This window comes from Peromyscus leucopus, chromosome 4 (assembly GCF_004664715.2).
Source record: "Peromyscus leucopus breed LL Stock chromosome 4, UCI_PerLeu_2.1, whole genome shotgun sequence".
Lineage (NCBI taxonomy): Eukaryota > Metazoa > Chordata > Mammalia > Rodentia > Cricetidae > Peromyscus > Peromyscus leucopus.
In genome coordinates this window covers 120,798,336-120,818,105 of record NC_051066.1, presented here as the reverse complement: position 1 = coordinate 120,818,105, position 19,770 = coordinate 120,798,336, and the positions used below count along the sequence as shown (strand labels likewise).

Genomic DNA, 19,770 nt, shown 5'->3' with positions numbered 1-19,770 from the left:
TATCGCATGTCTTTAATCCCAGCACTCAAAAGCAGAAGCAGGTAGACCTCTATGAGTTTGAGGCCAACCTGGTCTACAAATTGAATTTCAGGACGGCCCAGCCAGGGCTGTTACACAGAGAAACCCTGTCTCAAAAAGCAAAGAAACCAACAAAGACACAGTACGGTATTGTTTTCACACCATTCATTTGTTTGAAGCAGGATCCCTAAGAAGTAACTGAGACTAACCTGGAAATCCCTAGACAGCTCAAGTAAGCGCATACTCACAATCCTCCTGCCTCTGCCTAAGTGCTGGGATACAGGTATGCACACCACTCCTGGCCAGGGGACATTTTCAACTCTTAATTCACTTTTGCACCTCTGAAACTATTATAGTCATCAAAAATAACAATTCTACTAAATATACTACATTCTTTTCCAAATACCATGCACATTCATACTTACGAATTTCTAATCAGTAAAAATATTTTTAAAATATTTAATTTACAAATTTCAACATAATGATAAGACCGATGGATATTTCCTCTCCCCACGCCACCCCCCCCCTTTTTTTTTTTTTTTTTTTTTGGTGAGACAGGGCCTGTCTATATAGTCCTGGCTATTCTGGAACTCACTACACAGATCAGCCTGGCCTCGACTTCACAGATTCTCCTGCCTCTGAATTTTTTTTTTTTTTTTTAAACAAATGAAGTTTTGGGGCTTTTTTGTTTGTTTGTTTTGTTGTTGTTTTTTATTTAGTTTATGTGCACTGGTGTGAAGGTGTCAGATCCCCTGGAACTGAAGTTACAGACAGTCGTGAGCTGCTGTGTGGGTGTGGAGAACTGAAGCCAGGTCCTCTGGAAGAACAGCCCACGCTCTTAACCATTGAGCCATCTCTCCAACCCCCAAAAATGGAGATTTTTAAGACTGAACTCACTTTATTGAAGTGAATTCAGACTTACACAATAAGGTGAATTCCATCCATTCCTTTTTGTTTGGGGTGGGCAAGGTTTTGAGAAAGGGTTTCTCTGTGTAGTCCTGACTATCCTAGAACTTGCTCTATAAACCAGGCTGGCCTTGAACTCAAAGATCTACCTGCCTCTGACTCCCGAGTGCTGAGATTAAAGGTGTGTGCTCAGTCTATTCCTCTTTATGTAAAAAACAAAAACCCTCAAGCACACACACACTTCTACATGGATGCTGGCGGTACTAAGCGTAGTACTCACACCTAAACAACAGCACTTGGCCTACCGAGCTGTCTTCTATCCCTTTCTTTTTTCATTACCTCCAACTCTGCTAAATAAACAATCAAACAAACCCCTCAAACATTTAAAAATGCTGTTTAAAGGTTATCCTATATAATTCTAATCACAGTATCTAAGGGTCTCTTTCAATGGTTTCTCAATGACTTAAGAGTCAGCTGTCTAGGACTATGAATTCCTATAAAGAAATACAGACTTCAACTCATGATGCTCTTAGAACACCTGGGTTCTTCTTAAATATCAACCCTACTCTGTGCTGTTGCAGAATATTTCTTTACACTGTGATTGGTTTCAGAAAGAGCTGAATGGCCAATAGCTAGGCAGGGGAGAATAGGCGGGACTACTGGGGGGAGAGAGGATTCTGGAAGAAGAGAAGCAGAGACACAAGCAAGACACTGAAGAAGTCCAACATACAGCACAGAGGATAGGTAACCCGGTAACCGAGCCATGTGGCAGAACATAGACTGAAAAATATGGGTTAATTTCAGTTACAAGAGCTAGTTGAGAAAAGCCCAAGCTAAGGCCAACCTTTCCTATCAATAACAAGTCTCCATGTCAGTATTTGTGAGCTGGTGACCCACAGAAAAGTCTGACTACACTGAGCAATGCGGTGACTCACACCAGTGGCTGGGTGGATACTGACCATGAGTGACTGCCTGTCCCCAAGCCCCTTAACTCCACCTATTCTAAAGCGGTATGGAGCAGAGCAGAGCAGGCCTGAGGGGAACAAGGAACTTTCTGTTTAGAACTGTAATAAATACATAGGTCATCCTTGAGAAGAAAAGGACCACGGCAGGCAATATACTTTGTGATAGCCATCTTGTTGGATCCTTTTAAGTGGTCTTTAAAGCTTGTATCTATGGGCTGAGGCTACCAGTGTCCAAACTGAACCAGTCACAACACTAAACCCAGTAAAGTTTCAAAAGTCTATAATATGGTTGGGTACAGTAAAGCACACAGGAGCAAGAGGCAGGTGAATCTTTGTAAGTTCGAGGCCAGCCTGGTCTGTATGGCAAGTTCTAGGCCAGCTGAGAATACACAGTGAGACCCTGCCTCAAATAAATAAGTAAATGTTTATCATGTATATATGAAAATTCCATACACTAATTATATAAGCTAATTTAAAATAAAACTTTTCTAAAAGCCTTGTACCTTTACATCCAATGTAGCACCAAACGCCATTCTGAAATCTCCGTTGAAGTCTTTACTAAAAATTCTTTGGAATGTCTGCTTGAAAAGAGAAGTGTTGAAAGAGTCTCCCATCACCATGTGGCCTCTGGGGGAGGAGAAAGGGAGAAAGTACACATTTAAGAGGACTAGAAACGATTTGGTTATTCCCTTAGGATTCACAAACAATAATTAACACACACACACACACAGAGAGAAAACCATGCCCACACAGGTGCTACTGACTAACTTAAATGAAAAATACCAAGTTCAATTGGTACTTAGGAAAGAAACTACCTCGAAAACATTAAACAAAGAACGCTTAAAACAGTTCTAGGGGGCTGGGAAGGTGGCTCAGTGCATAAGGGTACGGCTAAGTCTGATAGCTCAAGTTCGATCAATCCCAGGACCCACAGGGTAGAGGAAGGGAACCAACTCCCACAGATGGCCCTCAGACGTCCATACAAGTGCCACGGCATGTGTGCATCCAGACATACATACACACACACAAACATATACCAAAAAAGTCAATGTAAAAATATTCTAAAAGATTTTGAGATGCCAACCAGTCTCCAGAGACGGTACAATCTCAGTGACTGTACTCACAAAAGCAAAGCACACAACAGGGAGAACACACAGGCCTGCAGTGTCGCTGACTGCCCTGTGCTCTTTCCACTCTCGGAGGTGGAGGTGGAGGTGGCACAGCACTTGTGGAAAGTACTACCCTGGGAGACGAAGAGTGTGGACAGAAGCTCTACACCCCCTTCACACTCACTTCCCAGGAATCTGTAATCATCCCAATAAAAGCTTACTGCAGTGGTGGCACACTCCTAGACTCAGCACTCAGGAGGCTGAAGCAGGAGTGTGAGCTTGAGGCCACCCAGGGCTGCACAGGAGACCTTAAATAAACAAACAGTACCCCTTCAATCAACAAACTGTCAGTTCAAAAGAATGACTGACTCTCTGTCTGCCCCCCCACACACACACACTCTCCTTCTGTCCCTCCCTCTCCCTCCCTCTCTCACACACACGTGCACTCATGCACATACATGGCTGCGGACAGTAAACATGTTTGGGTCTCTCTCTCTCTCTCTCTCTCTGTCTCTGTCTCTCTCTCTCTCTCATCCTTCTCCACCTAAAACGTTCTGAGCAGTTCCCAGCATTCCCTCATCCCCTTCGGGTACTTCCAGGTCCTCCTGTGGCCCCGTTAAACTGAATGCTCAAAGGGAAAAGCACATCATCTCAGCAGGGAGAACAAGCACTAAGGGAATCACTGAGTTTCCTGGAAAACCGTCTACTGCTCCTCTAGTCCAGCCTGGGCTCACCATGCCTTTGCCTGAGGGCTTCCTACTCAACCAGAACCTGGGCTTCTCTTGTTCTCAAGATTGTTTTGGAACTTCTTTTTTTTTGGGGGGTGGGGGGTGGGGGGGATTACATGTCTCCATCTCTATGTATGTGTGTTTGTACGTTTATGTATAGGTGTACATACGCCACAGAGGTCACAGAGGTCAGAGGACAAGCTGCAGGAGCTGGTTGTTTCCTTCCACATGAGTCTTGGGACTGAACTCAAGTCTCAGGCTTGGTGTCAGGCAGGCACTTTTACCTGCTGAGCCATCTTACCAGCACGTAAGCTATTGGTTTGTTTGGGGGGGGGGGCTTTTCTTTTTAAAGTCAACTTCTTGCTATACAGCCCAGGCTAGCTTTGAACTCAAGATCCTCCAGAGTTCTAAGTTTTACAGATGTGTGTAGCTGGAGAGTTTTCTCTCCAGGAACCGCCAAGCCCCAGCAGTCCCTTAGCCCACTTATAAAATAAACATACAGACGCTTATATTATTTAAACTGTTTGGCCATTAGCTCAGGCCTATCATTGTCTAGCTCTTACTCTTATATTCAGCCCATTTCTATTAATCTATACTTTGCCATGGTGCTCATGGCTTACTGGTATCTTACATCTTCCTTGTCCTGGCAGCAGCTGCAGACAGTCTCCCTCTGCCTTCCTGTTCCCTCAATTCTCCTCTCTGTTAGTCCCACCTATACTTCCTGTCTGGCTACTGGCCAACCAGTGTTTTATTTATACAGAGCAATATCCACAACAGATGTGCCTACCAGGTCCATTAAGAACTCAACTCATTACAACTGGTCCAATGATGCATGTCAAGAGGGACCTAATCCCATGCCTAATACATCTGTCCTGCTCTCCAAAACAGGTTCAAGTGGCTCAGATTCTTCTTCCTATGCCCTCCCCTAGGAGAACACAGAAGAACCACTAGGAGGTTGATTAGAAAAGCAGAAATCTAGACCAGGGAGATGGTAAACAGGTAAAGGTGCTTGCCACCAAGTCTGACAACCTACATTCAGTCCCTGGGCTCCACTCACTGGAAGAAGACAACTAACTCTTGCAAAGTGTCCTCAGGCCTCCACATGTGTGCACTGACACACACATGTGCACACAAAAAGAAACAAGCAAACAGCCGGGTGGTGGTGGCACACGCCTTTAATCCCAGCACTCGGGAGGCAGAGGCAGGCAGATCTTTGTGAGTTCGAGGCCAGCCTGGTCTCCAAAGCGAGATCCATGAAAGGCACAAAGCTACACAGAGAAACCCTGTCTCAAAAAACCAAAAAAAAAAAAAAAAAAAACAGCAGGGTGGTGGTGGCACACGTACTCGAGAGACAGAGGCAAGCAGTGAGTTCAAGGCCAGCCTTGTCTACAGAGTGAGATCCAGGACAGGCACCAAAAGTACACAGAGAAACCCTGTCTCAAAAAACCAAAAAAAAAGAAAAAGAAAAAGAAAGAAAGAAGGAAGGAAGGAAAGAAGGAAGGAAGGAAGGAAGGAAGGAAGGAAGGAAGGAAGGAAGGAAGGAAGGAAGGAAGGAAGGAAGGAAGAAGCGAGCAAATAAATAAATAAAGAAAATTTAAGTTAAGGGAAAGAAATGCAGACTCTCTGGCCCCACCCATGGCTCTTTGTAGATGCTCCTCAAACTTTGCCATGTATTCAAATCCATAGGATCTTGGGCAAATGTAGGTTCTGATTCAGCAAGAGGCTGCACTTCTAATGAGCTCCCAGAGAAACCAAGGCTGTGTGTGCTCAAACTCTGCTTCATGTTACACTCACTGGAGGAAAATCTGGAAGAACACTGATGCCCAAGCCATGCCCCATGTTAATTATACCAGGGGACAAGACAGACAAAGTAGCTTGTATGGTTCCTTACTTTCTTTTTACTTGAGTCTTGGAAGTGCCCTAGTCGACACTAGAGTGTAGCTGAGCTTCAGATTGGGGCTTCACCTCAGTGCTTCTTGAACTTTCATAAGCCCCCAAATCTAGACAGCTGCTCCCCAAGAGCTTTTGATTCAGAAGGTCTAAGGAAAGCCAAAGGACATTTCTAATCTGTTCCATGAGCCCTACGGTTCCTAGTCCAGTTATCACTGCAAGCTGAGAATTCCTTCCACGTTTTCTGTTGAGGACAGTACTGACTCGGTGTAACTGGCACTAGTCACAGAGTCTCTTGGCCAGGTCAAGCTTCCTCTAATTGCACGACACTCAGATGCTCCTACTCGCCTATGACAAAGAAGTGCAGAGCTGAGGCCTGGGGACGCCACACTAGCACTACGCCTGGTCTTCGGAGTTTGACAGCTCCGAAGAAGAAACAGTTACTCGGATGGGGCTTGTTCCCAGTGACACCGAGACCTCCTGCTAAGCACCGCTTCTTCCTCCACAGACCCTACCTCCTTTCCAGCCAGTGAACCCAAAACTGAGCCACCTGAAAACTCCCAAGTTAGCCTCACTCACCCCTATGACTCCATCATTCATTTCTTCCCTCAACACAGTCCCTAGGTGTTCAATGTCAACATACCCTGTAAGATTCGGACAGCACTTCATCTCCAGGAGTCCAGTTTGATCAAGGGCACAAGCATAAATATCAATGCAGTGACCGTTTGTCGCAGTCCGATTAGCCAGCATCTCATAATGCTGTAAGTAAAAAAAGAAAACTGTTCTTTAGGAAACAGAAGCAGAGTTCCCAAGGCACGCCTTAATACACCTAAGGATGTAATCAAAAATAGGAGCATGGAATTCGCTGTCTATAAAACAGCCATGGAAAATAATACAGCTTTAGATTCAAAGCTCTTTAAACACTCTAGAACCATTCTCTCTAACCAGAGTAACAGTTGGGGACAGTAAGTTAACAGGAGCCAAGATCTGGAGGACTGTCACTCTACGCACACCTTCTGACGTCAGCAAAGTAGCCATCGATCACTCAGAGCAGTCCACACTGCTGCGTGACTGCGCTCACAGCTGGACTCCATCGACACCTACCTTGGTTGCCTTTTTCATGAACCGTGCATTATCTTTTTCAATGTCGTGCCAGGAGCGGATAGGAGTCTTCAGTTCATCTCCAACCACCATGCCAGGTCCTTGGGTGGGAGGGCCTCCAGTGAACAGCATGATCCGGGCGCCAGTGTTGGGAAAAGTGCCCTAAAGAGAGAGTAAAGATCATGGCGGAAACATACAGTTCCACCTCTGAGTGTGGTTTCCATTTATGTATAAAATACTCCAGAGACGACTCGCCACGTTCCTGCCTTCTCCCTGGCTCTCGGCACTAATGGCGCTGCAGATGACACACACGACAGCGATGACTTCCTCCCAGCCAGATGGCCTTACACTTTTCTTACTTTAGTGAACGCACTCTCCACTGCTCCCATTCCCTTAGTTCTTCATAAAAACTTTTCGGTATTTTCAAAATACCGAGGGCCTCCTCAGTGTGGACAACAATGACAGAAATACTTTCTGATGCACAGACAACTGGCTGACTTTCTAAAAAGCTAATGAGAACAGCTTGCATGACTTAAGAGGTGGCTGTACAAATCTGAATTACCTCCAACAAGCCAACAGCAATGGACAAAGCAACACCAGTGGATCGCAGAGGTCTCTTCCCCTGAGTTACTGGCCACGGGTCCCTCTGCAGCTCCCCGAGAAGATCTGTGAGGTTCATGTCAATCTTGTGAACGGGCTGCAGAAATCTGTAGGATTTCCAAAGGGCACATCAGTTGTGATTTAATAAGTACCTTGACCTTCAGCCATAGGTCAACAGTTAACGGCTTTTCAAAACAAGTATCCAATAGGAAAAACTCTCAACTTTTTCCTTCAAAATTATCTCTATGAACACAAAAGCAATCCTAAGCAATTTCAATGTGAAATACAGTATAAAATCTAATTATCACAAATTTATGCATGTATCATAAAAAAATCAAATTGAAAAGGAAAAAGTCAGTTGGATGAAATTTTAATCCTAATAATAAACCTAGTGTGGATGCGATTTGTTTAGGTCTGTTTAGCTCTATCATGCTGAAGCTGTCTTCTGTCTGCATGCCTCCTGAGCCTTAGATGCTGTATGGAGAGAAACACTCTGCTTTCCCACCAGAGTGAAGGCTGTTTCCAGCATGTCAGCACACCAGAAGATGTGTTGTACTGATCTGATGGCTGCTAACCTGGCCTGAGGCAATCACAGGCTTTCAGCCAACTGAATGAAGTGAGTGCCTGCTCATGGGTTCATTAGAAAGTACCCAAAAGAAGTGGTTCTTAGCTAGGCAGTGGTGGCACACCTTTAATCTCAGCATTTGGGAGGCAGAAGCAGGCAGATCTCTGTAAGTTCAAGGCCAGCCTGGTCTACAGAGTGAGATCCAGGACAGGCACCAAAACTACACAGAGAAAGCCTGTCTTGGGGGGGGGGAGGGTGTTTTTTATTTTGTCAGCTTTACTTAAAGATCAAGGACAACAGCCATGTGCAAAGGATGAGGGGACCAATGGAACTGAATATCAACTGGGCCTAGTCTTTCCAGCATCGCTCTTCCTGCTCTCCTGAGCTGTCAGGCATGCCCACCACAGAACATGTAACACTCTATACTGGCATCTCGCTCACCTGCTGGAAACAAAAGGCTGCTCCTGAGCTTGAGCAGGTCTCACTTGCTGCATGGGCATAGCTGACTTGGTCAGGCCCAGCATATCCTGCAAAGGAAAACAGGAAGATCCAGTTTCCATTAACTCTAAAAGGAAATAATAAGCATCATAGATCTGCCCTGGGTCCTGCTTCTGTACAAGGCACAAACCTGTATTTGCTTGGCAGTTAAATCCTTGGTCCCTCGGAAGACATAACTCTTGGAGATTCCTTCACAGCTTAGCTCGTGAACCTGCACCATCCTCCCAAAAGTGATAAGACCAACCAGAGCATCCGGGGGAAGGAGACTCAAGGACATCTGCAGGGACTCCTTGAGTGCTTGAAGGTCATCTTCCTCCAAACATGTGTCAACCACATAGAGAAAGATCAGAGGGGTTCGAGCACCTCGCTTTGGGCAAAGAAAAAGAGCATCATGATCAGTATATACATAGATATAACCAGCTAGGAGAGAGCAAATCAAGTACAAAACAGCAAGTCTTTATACCTGTAAATACTCAGGAGGATACAAACTGTGTAGCTAAAGATCTACATCAGCTTCTAATTACTGTAGCTGGAGAATTTCTCTCCAGCTCCCGCTAAGTCCCGCCAGTTCCGAAGCCCACTTATAAAATAAACACACCAACTCATATATTATTTAAACTGCTCGGCCATTAGCTCAGACCTACCATTGTCTAGTTCTTACTCTTTTTTTTTTTTTTAAATGTTTCTTTTTTTTTTTTAAATGGACAATTGATTTTTTTATTTATTATGTATATAGCATGTATGACTGCAGGCCAGAAGAGGGCACCAGATCTCATTACAGATGGTTGTGAGCCACCATGTGGGTGCTGGGAATTGAACTCAGGACCTCTGGAAGAGCAGTCAGTGCTCTTAACCTTTGAGCCATCTCTCCAGCCCTAGTTCTTACTCTTATATTCAGCCCATTTCTGTTAATCTATATGTTGCCACGTGTTCCGTGGCTTTACCTGTTGTCTCTACATGATGCTCCCTGAATGGCAGCTGGTGTCTCCTCCCCCTGCTTTCCTCTCCTTTTCTTCTCTCCTCTCTGTTAGTCCCGCCTATACTTCCTGTCTGGCTACTGGCCAATCAGTGTTTTATTTATACAGAGAGATATCCACAGCAAATTGCCTCATCAAATGACCCAGAGTACATCAAAACAAACATATATCTAAAAATGTATTTAATATTTAATACCCAATATGCGCCAGACATTACTGCAGACCTTGGGAAACATCATTGAACAGAAAGAACAGATTCCTGCCAGCCGAAAGGAACAAACCTGGGCAGGGAGGCCAGGGGGCAGCAACATCTAAGATGGAGGAAGGTGGCCGACCCCTGTGTTAAACAGAGATCAGGGCCGGGGATGGTGGCATACGCCTTTAATCTCCACACTTAGGAGGCAGAGACAGATGGATCTGTGAGTGTGAGGCCAGCCTGGTCTATCTACTGAGTTCTAGGACAGCCAGGACTACATAGTAAGACCCTGTCTCAAAAAGTAAATGAATAAAAAATGAAAATAAAAGAGAAAGAGAGAGAGAGAAGGGTAGCTTCAGGAAGAAGGTAAAGTTTGAGGGGTTTGAGGGGACAAGATGGCTCAACAGATAAAGGCCAAACCAAGCCTGATGCCCTGCACTCAATCCCCAGAAGCCACAAGGTAGAAGTACTGGCTTCTACAAATTATCCTCTGACCTCCACATGTGTATCCACACACATACACACATAAACATACATTAACAGATCACGGTTATGGGAGGAAGAGGGCAGGGCAGTGGGGGACAACACAGAAAGAGAGTGAAAAAGAGTTCCAACCTGAGGACAGAGACAGATCAAACATCCTCTGGCAGGTGTGACGCTTGAGGAGTCAAGAAGGCCCATGGGGCTGAACAAGGACACTAGGGGGAGATGAGACATGGGGCCTTGAAGACTGTCTTTTGCTTTGAGTGAGGAGGGGCCAATTCAGTCCATCAGTGGAGGCTTCTGAGCAGAGAAGTAACAGGACATATGTTTCTAGAGTTACACTGGCTGTTGGGTTACGAATAAAATACAAACAGGCAAAGGTAAATGAGGGAGAACAGCTAAGAGACTGTCAGTGTGTCTAGTGAGAGGAGGTAGGTGGCCCAGGATGCTAGGGACGGGGAAGGTGTGGCAGGTGGAATCTAGGTATGTTCTGAAGAGTATGTCAATGGATGGTCTACTAAATGAGATACGGGATGTGGAAGAAAGAAGTCAATGATGAGAATAGGAAGGGGTGGGTCTAGCTTTTCTATCCCAGGCTAGCCTCCACTACTGTTCATCTCCTCATATGCATTTTGTTTGTTGATTTCACTGAACTCATTCTCAAGATAGGAAGATCATGAGCAGGGTGTGTGAGGAGCCTAAGTCTCAGAATGTGTAGGGAGATCCAGAGGACGCAGCTAAGAGCAGGGAGGTGGGAAAGAAAACAGACTGCAGGATTTACATTCAGGGCAAGATGATCCTTGCAAGTCCATCTCTCCTTCTAGCATACAAGGACCCTCAGACAGAAAAGGAGCTATACATTTTATAAGCTGATGAAGTGTCTCAGGTGAAATGGAGAAGGCTGTGGAGACAGGCTTTAAATTTAGTCAGTTCCACATTTTTTGAAGCCTTTCAAGACCTGAAAATAATGCAGTAACACAAATGTACTATAACATACTGTCTAGAATCCTGCTCCCAGGACACCAGCTTTACCTTTCACGGACAGATTAGAGATCTATATCACTTCAAGTATTTCAAAAGAAACTCAATTCTAACAGTGTTCATCAAACACATGACAAAATTACCTGGATCATGTACTCAATTGTTGAAAACTGAGGCATCAATTCAGCAGGCTGATTCACCTCCGATATGCCTGCATATGCTGGAGGAAACTAATAAGAAGAAAACAAAACAACATTTAATAAGGGCTAAAAGTGATTTGTGTTCCACTTTTTTCTTTGCACTGGAGACTAAGCCTAGGCATGGGCAAGCGCACCACTTCTGAGCTCCAGCTCCAGGCCCAGCTAAGCATGAGACACTTATTTTCCACTTGTAAAACTGGTTCATGACCATGTTAATTCTGAATGCATAAAACATGTTGCTAAAACACAAATATTAGCACTCAAAACTTCTAATTCTCTCACATGTCTATGACCATATAACCTTCAAAAAGATTTACTGATTAAAAACAGATACTATACTTATCTTAGCCAAAAGGCTAGCCCAAAACCCATGCCAGGAGTGAGCCCACCCCTGACACTGCCTGGAACGCCAGGACCCACAGGCTGGATGACCCAGAGACCTAGGATAGAACCAAACATAACTGGAGGGGGGAAAATGTCAATATAATTTCTAAGAATAGTCTGTTATACACATAGATTGTGCCTAGCCCAATTGTCATCAGAGAGGCTTCATCCAGCAACTGATGGAAACAGATACAGAGACCCACAGGCAAACATTAGACCAACCTGGGGGAAACCTGAAGAAGGAGGAAAAAGGATTATAGGAGCCAGAGAGCTCAAGGGCACTGTTGTGGAATAGTACTTAACTGTGTAAAGATGTGTTGCATTTCTTTATACTGCATTTGTTTAATTATGTGAAAATGTGTTACTGTTTCACCTTGCCTACCTAAGGCACCTGAATGGTGTAATAAAAAGCTGAACAGCCAATAGCTAGGCAGATCTCTGAGTTCCAGGACAGCCAGGGCTACACAGAAAAACCCTATTGCAGGGAGGACAACAATGACACTTATTTGTTTGTTTTTTTGAGACAGGGTTTCTCTGTAGCTTTGACTCTTAGGACTCAATCTGTGGACCAGGCTGGCCTCAAACTCTGAAATCCACCTAGGAGTGCTGGGATTAAAGGTGTGCACCACCACCACCCAGCAACACTTTTAAAGCAGAAGGAGATCGACACTGCTACTGGAACCCTAAAGTTACAAGATGATGAGAATTCAATACCATGTACCATCTAATTGGAAAATTAATGTAGTCCAGTAAAATATAAACAGCAGATGTATTTTCTTTAGGTAACATATTCACTTCCTATAGAAAACTTACAAAGATAAAAGAATTCTATGTCCCCTACTATTCAACACAAATGTGCCTAACAAAAGCCATTACCTGAGATGACCAAAAACTGCTAATTACCAGTGTAGATAGAAATTCAGGTTCATCTGTCAAAAGCACTGCAGACAGCTTATGTTGGAGAGGATGTGGAGCAAGGAGAACACTCCTCCACTGTTGGTGGGAGTGCAAACTGGAAATCAGTATGGCGGTTTCTCAGAAAATTGGGAATCAATTGACCTCAAGACCCAGCTATAACACTCTTGGACAAATACCCAAGGAATGTTCAACCATACCACAAGGACACATACTCAACTATGTTCATAGCAGCATTATTCATAATAGCCAAAATCTAGAAACAACCTAGATGCCCCTCAACTGAAGAACAGATTAAGAAAATGTGGTACATATACACAATGGAGTACTACTCAGCAGAGAAAAACAATGACATCATGAAATTTGCAGGCAAATGGATGGAACTAGAAAATATCATCCTGAGTGAGGTAACCCAGACTCAGAAGGACAAACATGAGTTTTTCTCCAATGACTGATGGAAGCAGATGCAGAGAGCCACAGCCAATCACTAGACAGAGCTCCAGGAGTCCAGTCAAAGAGAGAGAAGAGGGATTCTATGAGCAAGTGCATCAGGATCATGATGGGAAAACACGCAAGGATGACAAAACCAAACTAGAGGGAACTCATGAAAGATGGGTCAATGGCTGTGGAGCCTACATGGGACTAGACTAGGACGTCTATATGGTGAGACAGTTGTGCAGCTTGATCTGCTTGGGAAGACCCCTGGCGGTTAGATCAGAATCCATCTCTGGTGCATGAGTGGGCTTTTTGGAGCCCACTACCTATGATGGGATGCTTTGTGCAGCCTTGAGGCAGGGTGAAGGGCTTGGACTTGCTTCTACTGAATGTGCCTCCCCATGGGAGGCCTTGCCTTCTTGTGGGTGGGAGAGGGGAGTGGGTCAGGAGGAAGAGGCTGGCGGGGGCAGGAGGAGGGAAGAGGGGATCTTTGATTGGTATGTAAGATGAATGAAAAATTTTTCTTAATTAAAAAAAAAAAAAGAAGAAATTCAGGTTCATGTAATCTTTTCCAGTGTAGTACAACAAAAACGAAACATATAAATATGTATGGAGTCTTAAATTACATACCTGATTTCTTTGAAAACAGAAATTGCAAGCCCAAAGTTTTGCTCGATAATCAACTTGACTGTAAAAAAGATAAATAAATATCACAAAGAGATATTATATTTATTTTCAAGCTAGAAAGCAATCACATGTAGATTTAAAGTTCCATAAATTAAACAGGAATGTGTTTCTATGAGTGTGCATATACAGAAGGGTTTGTGAAATTGCACTGCAGGAAAAACTGCCTATCAAGTACACCAAAAATTTCCCTCAAATATTTGTACTTAGTAAATTCTATTTTCCAGTTCAATGATCGTGTTTTAGGATTTTTTTCACTCACATAAACTATAAGCTATTTCCTTTTGCCTTCATTTTAACCTGTTTGTCAAGATACATCCAACATTTTTTTATTGTTCAACCATGAAAACTTTTTTTTTAAAGATCTGTTTAGTTGTATTTTATGTGTATCTGTGTTTTGCCTGTATGTATGTGCAGCACATTCTTGTCTAGCAGAGGCCGGAACAGGGCAAAGAATCCCCTGGTCCCGCAGTTACAGAAGGCTGCGCACACATGTAAGTGCTGGGAACATGACCATGGGTCTCTGCAGGAGTAGCAAGTACACTTAACCACTGAGGCACCTATCTCCAGCCCCTATATAAAACCTCTTAATTTCAATAATAAAAGCACATTTCACACTAAGGCCATGGAAAGCAAGTTTCCAAGTGGGTAAAGCTGCTAGAAATGGTTCATGATAAAGCTTCTATTGCTTCTTCTCCCTTCCTGCACTTAGGATATTACGAGGCAACGGTTATCATTTTATAAGCAGGGTAGAGACTTTCCTAATATGGGCTTGAGAAAGAAAAGCAAAGGGAAATAAAGGAAAGAGTGCTCCTACATACAAAAATTCTAATACTCTCAACTTGCGTCAAAGTTCCTTCAGCCACGCATGGTGGTACACTTCTGCAGTCTCATATCCTCCCAGATGCCAGATGGCCACACAAGCCCTAGAGTTTGAGACCAAGTTATGCAACATGGATACTCTACCTCAAAAAATAATGGAAAAGATTATTCCCAATAGTGCCCAAATATGAATAGAATAGAATAGAATCTCAGGTTTAAAAAAGTTCACTCAACAGTAAAATTATTGGGAATCAAAACTTCTTCTGCCAGGCTGGAGCAATGACTTAGTGGCTAACTTGCTGCTCTTGTAGAGGAACAGTTTAGTTCCTAACATCCATGCCAGGCAGCCCTCATCTCCTGCAACTCCAGCTCCAAAAAATTCAACTCCCTCTTCTGCCCTCCACAGGTACCCACATGCAAACGGCATGCACATATGTATGCCCCCTCGTGTAAGCACGTGTATACACACACACACACAAAAAAAAAACACACACAAATTCTTCTGTCTACTACTTCTTCCAGACATACTACATCATCATATAGGGTATATACAAAAAGAGTGAAGTTTTTGGATTTTTTGATACTTTAAAAGCCATCCCTTGGCTGAGTGATGGTGGCGCATACCTTTAATCCCAGCACTCAGGAGGCAGAGGCAGGCAAATCTCTGTGAGTTCAAGGCCAGCCTGATCTATAGAGCAAGTTCCAGGACAGGCTCCAAAAGTACGCAGAGAAACCCTGTCTCAGAAAAAAAAAAAAAAAAAAAAAAAAAAAGCCAGAAGCAAACTGCTAATCTGGGGGGGGGGGAGGGGAAGAGCAAAGAAAGGAAGGAAGGGAGGAGGGAGGGATGGAGGGACAATTCCAAACTGTCCCTTGTTCTAGCCTCCCTTGTTCAAATAAGATTCCAATTTCCTTGAATCCCAGCATTTGGAAGGCAGAGGAAGAAGATCTCTGTGAGGTGGAGGCCAGTCTACATAATGAGTCCAGGACAGCCAGGGCTGGGTAGAGAGACCTGCCTCAAAAAAAAAAAAAAAAAAAAAAAAAAAAAAAAAAATTCCAATTTCCTCTGAAGTATCAGAGCAGAAGTTTCCATGAGCACTCCTCCTCTAAGAATCTCAACATCTACTTACTCTCATCTCAAACTGGAAACTCTTCTATAGAAATCAAGTGACTTTTATGAGAACTGCATAAAGATGACAATTTCCTGTTCTTATCATTTTTGCCAGTGTTTGTAAGGAATGCGTACCACAGTGGATTGAGAATAGCTTTGCAGGTCGGCCTGCTGCAAAGCACAGGCTCGTACTGCACAGGAGGGAGGTCTGGGCGTTCCTTCAGAGGAGTGAGGAGACAAGCCAAGGGCACAACCATCCTTGTGGCTTCGAGGCGGCTAGAAGGCCACACATTCCAACTGAAACGCACACCATCTCGTTCTTCATTCTGCTGAATGAACTCCAGATATGTTGCCATAGTCTAAAAAGAAACTAAAAATAAAGCTTTAATTATATGCAACATTCTCAGCTGATCTTCAAAAAAAAAAAAAGATGGCCCCAAGCCAGGTGCCGTGTTTCACACCAGAAATCCAGCACTCAGTCCCAAACAAAGAGATGATCTTACAACATAGTATTTCACAAACATAGTGTGGAAAAACCTGTCACTGTGGGAAAACAGTAACTTTCTTCTCTCAGACCCCCAAAGTGGACTACTTAGCTCTCTACTGCTATGCTAAAGACCATGACCAAGACGAGTATGGTGGCACACATCTTTAATCCCAGCACTTGGGAGGCAAAGGCAGGTAGATCTCTGTGAGTTTGAGGCCAGCTTGGTCTACAAAGCAAGTTCTAGGACAGCCAGGACTATTACACTGAGAAAACCTGTCTCAAAAAACAAACAAACAAAAAAGACCATGACCAAAAGCAATGTGGGGAGGAAAGGGTTTATTTCAGTTTACTCCTATAGTCCATCATCTTCCAGGAAAGCCAGAGCAAGAGCTCATGGCAGGAACTAATACAGAAACCATGGAAGAACACCACTCACTGGCTCATTCCTCAAGGCCTGCTCAGCCTGCTTTCTTATACAACTTAGGACCACCTGCCTAGGGGTGGCACTGCCTATAGTGAGCTGAACCCTCAAACATCAATCATCAATCAAGAAAATGCCCCACAGGCCTACCTGATGGGAGCATTTTCTTAATTGAGGTCCCCCACTTATTAAATGACAATGGCTTGTGTTAAGTTGGCAAAACAAAAACAAAAACTAATCAGACCACTTTCTCAAACTATCTCTGCAGAACTTCAAAAGAAAATTAGTCAAAGAGGTTAAAGGTTGAACTGCTTGACCATTTGTCAGCTGTGTGTAGTTGGATATTACTACTATTTAGTTATTTGTTTGTTTGTGATGCTAAGGGTTAAATCCAGGGCCTTGTGCATGCTTGGCAAGCACTCTACCACTGAGTTAAATTCCTCAGACAAGCCAATTTCAATACGTGTCCAAAAGTAAGTCTCAAACTCTGTTTCATCAGCCAGCAATTTTCCTCCTTCCCTTCCTTTCTTTATAAATCAAAGTAAACACTGTATGAAATGTTACATTCCAAGTAACCTTGGCCTTTGTGCTGCCCCCTCCCCCTCCCACACACATACAAACACTTTGCTCACTGTGGAGAAAAGAACTGTATGCTGATTTGAGAATCTGGTTACTAATGGAAGCAGCCTGGCACGCAAGCATTTCTAGTGTGCATACCAAAACTATGAAGGGGAGTTTGCTTTTGTACTGGGTCTCACCTTGTCCTCCTTCCTGACCATGTTTGCTCATGCTCATCCTTGAAAGACTCTGGTAAATCAGTCCTTCACACTAAGCTTTCAGACTCAGATAACCCCAATGTTGTTGAGTGGATGCATCCTATTCATGATCTAAAATACACTGATTGTCCCAGAAGTTACTGAGGTTCCACTGAACAAGCCCTTTAGGAACACAAGCAAGGACTGGCAGGATGGCCCAGTGGGTAAAGTGCTTGCCCCACAAGTCTGACAACCTGAGTTTGGTCCTCAGATCCCACATAAAGGGCGTAAGGAGAGTCCCCAATACTACAGCATTGCCCTTCTGCCCCCAACATGGGTGAGTTGACAGGTGCACACACAACATGCACATGGTCACAAAAATAAATAAGACAAAGAAAAAGGAAAGTAAGAAAATTGAATCTATGAGAATGGGGGGCAAATTCTTGTAATATCCATATTTGAGAGGTTGAGGCAGAAGAACCAAAGGAGTTCAAAGCCTCCTGGGTTACACAGGGGGATACTACCAAAAAAAGAAATATATATATATATATATATATATAATATATATATATGTGTGTGTGTGTGTGTGTGTGTGTGTGTGTGTGTGTGCATGCATATATATGTGTGTGTGATATTTTGTATATATAAAATACTAAAGTGGCTTTTAATGACAAAAGTGCTTGATGTCTCCTTTGAGGAATGCCATACTAGAAATAACTTGGATAAGGGCAATTTTACATGCCCAGAAAAGCAAATTAATTATTCTACCATACAGAATCCGCACAACAAAAACCCCAAATGTCTGTTCCAACTGAAACTCTAAGGCATCTACTTGTTATTTCTGGCAAACACAGGAAGCTGAAACACTGACTACACAGAAAGCACTATGCACCTTCCTGGGGGGCCAAATAAATAAATCACAGGTACATACATTCGAATATCATCACTTTTAGCAACTACTTCAGCAAACCCCATTAAATAACGGCAACCCCTCTTTAAAGTTCTTTAAAAGGTACAGGTCCCCAAGTATCTACATCTTAAAATCTGCTCCCTGTTTCCCATGGCCTCCTTTCCTGACCCTTCTAGACCACAGTTTCTTAATACTGCACACGTAACGCACAGACGATTCCAATGAATTCATGAATCCTTTTTAGTTCTGTGTACTTTCATTAAATTCTATGTGTCGCCGGGCGGTGGTGGCGCACGCCTTTAATCCCAGCACTCGGGAAGCAGAGGCAGGCGTATCTCTGTGAGTTCGAGCCAGCTGGTCTCAAGCGAGTTCCAGGAAGGCGCAAAGCTACATAGAGAAACCCTGTCTCGAAAAACCAAAAAATAAAAAAAAAATAAAAAAAAATTCTATGTGTCGAGAAAATGTACATTTTTCAAGGGCCATGAGTCCACTGCTCATATCAAATTCTCAACATGTAAGGATATCTGAGAAAGTAAATATGTGAGTGAGTGAGTGAGTGAGTGAATGAATGAATGAATGAATGAATAAAAGGCCTAGAAAGGCATCCAATAAAACATCTGAGCCACTCTCCAGGCTCTCACCTCTCCAGGACATAACTTTCCAGGACTTACTAACCATCTGTAGACACGGCTAAACAACACCTAACCCTGTGCTGAAGATCTGGGTTCTGGTTTCACTTATCAAAAAGCAAAACTCAAGGTTTTCATGGGGATTCGGTCCTTCCGGATGTTCACGCCACGACCACCACCCCAATTCCGCAGGCTAAGGAGTCAGAAGCCGGTCCTCTGCCATCAGGCACGGCGCGGACGCGTCACTTTCATCCGGCTTCTGGATCATCAAGTTCCTCTGACTGCTCAGCCTGACAAGAACAGGACTCCTCCCAGAAGCAGCCCACCTGCCCCGGCATCTCCTGTCTCCTAAGCGCCCATTCAACAGAGCAGGGCCGCTCACCTGTCCGGAGCCGCTCACCTGGACAGAGCCTTCCGCGCCCCACGGACACCCAGAACTCGGCTCTGGCTTCCACCGCCAAGTCCACCTCAGCTCACAGTCGATTGGTCAGTGCTCCAGTACGTCATTCCTCGGCGCCATGTTCTGGCCAATCAGAGCGCGGTTCTCTGGCTGACGAGTAAAAGCGAAACAGTCAGAAAAGCTGCGCCGCCATCTTTGAATAGGGCAAAGCCGTAGTTTCTCCCACTTCGAACTTCGAACTTCAGAGTTCCTTAGGGTGCGTACTTTCTCGAATGTATCCCTAAAAGTTTCTCCTGCACAGAACCTCGGCGCCTGTGGGCCCGTCACCCAAACGCATTCCGCGCTCCTCGGGCGTCCGCCCTGACACAACACGACTCCTGTTTGCCTCAGAGGGAAGTCCCTCCTGTCACCTTAGTTACCGGGAAGCGAGAACAGTGACGTGTAGCCCCAGAGGAACCCGAAGTTGTGCGGAAGAGGAGGTCAGCCTGCGGAAGGGGCTTGGCAGGTGCCCTTACTCTCTCTTCGCGTAACAAAACTTGCCCTTCTCCTTTGCCCAGAAGAGACTGTTTCATCTTCCTGTCATTCTCCAACAAGGATGTGTAA

At 44.2% G+C, this 19,770-nt stretch overlaps 1 protein-coding gene across 2 annotated transcripts in view; it reads right to left on the bottom strand.

Moving 5' to 3' along the window:
- The window catches only part of Sec23b (SEC23 homolog B, COPII coat complex component), a 41,723-nt gene extending 22,375 nt beyond the window's left edge, over positions 1–19,348 (bottom strand). The window contains exons 1-10 of one of the 2 annotated variants that reach the window (XM_028893255.2): positions 19,150–19,348; positions 15,701–15,935; positions 13,582–13,639; positions 11,161–11,247; positions 8,511–8,747; positions 8,324–8,409; positions 7,280–7,424; positions 6,721–6,879; positions 6,260–6,375; positions 2,393–2,516 (exon numbers count right to left, since the gene is read on the bottom strand). In XM_028893255.2, coding sequence (XP_028749088.1) covers positions 2,393–2,516; positions 6,260–6,375; positions 6,721–6,879; positions 7,280–7,424; positions 8,324–8,409; positions 8,511–8,747; positions 11,161–11,247; positions 13,582–13,639; positions 15,701–15,921 — 1,233 coding nt within the window. In that variant the 5' untranslated portion in view covers positions 15,922–15,935; positions 19,150–19,348. The remainder of the gene's footprint in view (positions 1–2,392; positions 2,517–6,259; positions 6,376–6,720; positions 6,880–7,279; positions 7,425–8,323; positions 8,410–8,510; positions 8,748–11,160; positions 11,248–13,581; positions 13,640–15,700; positions 15,936–19,149) is intronic. The other variant, XM_028893254.2, reaches the window with a different exon arrangement.
- Positions 19,349–19,770: the final 422 nt, after the last annotated feature.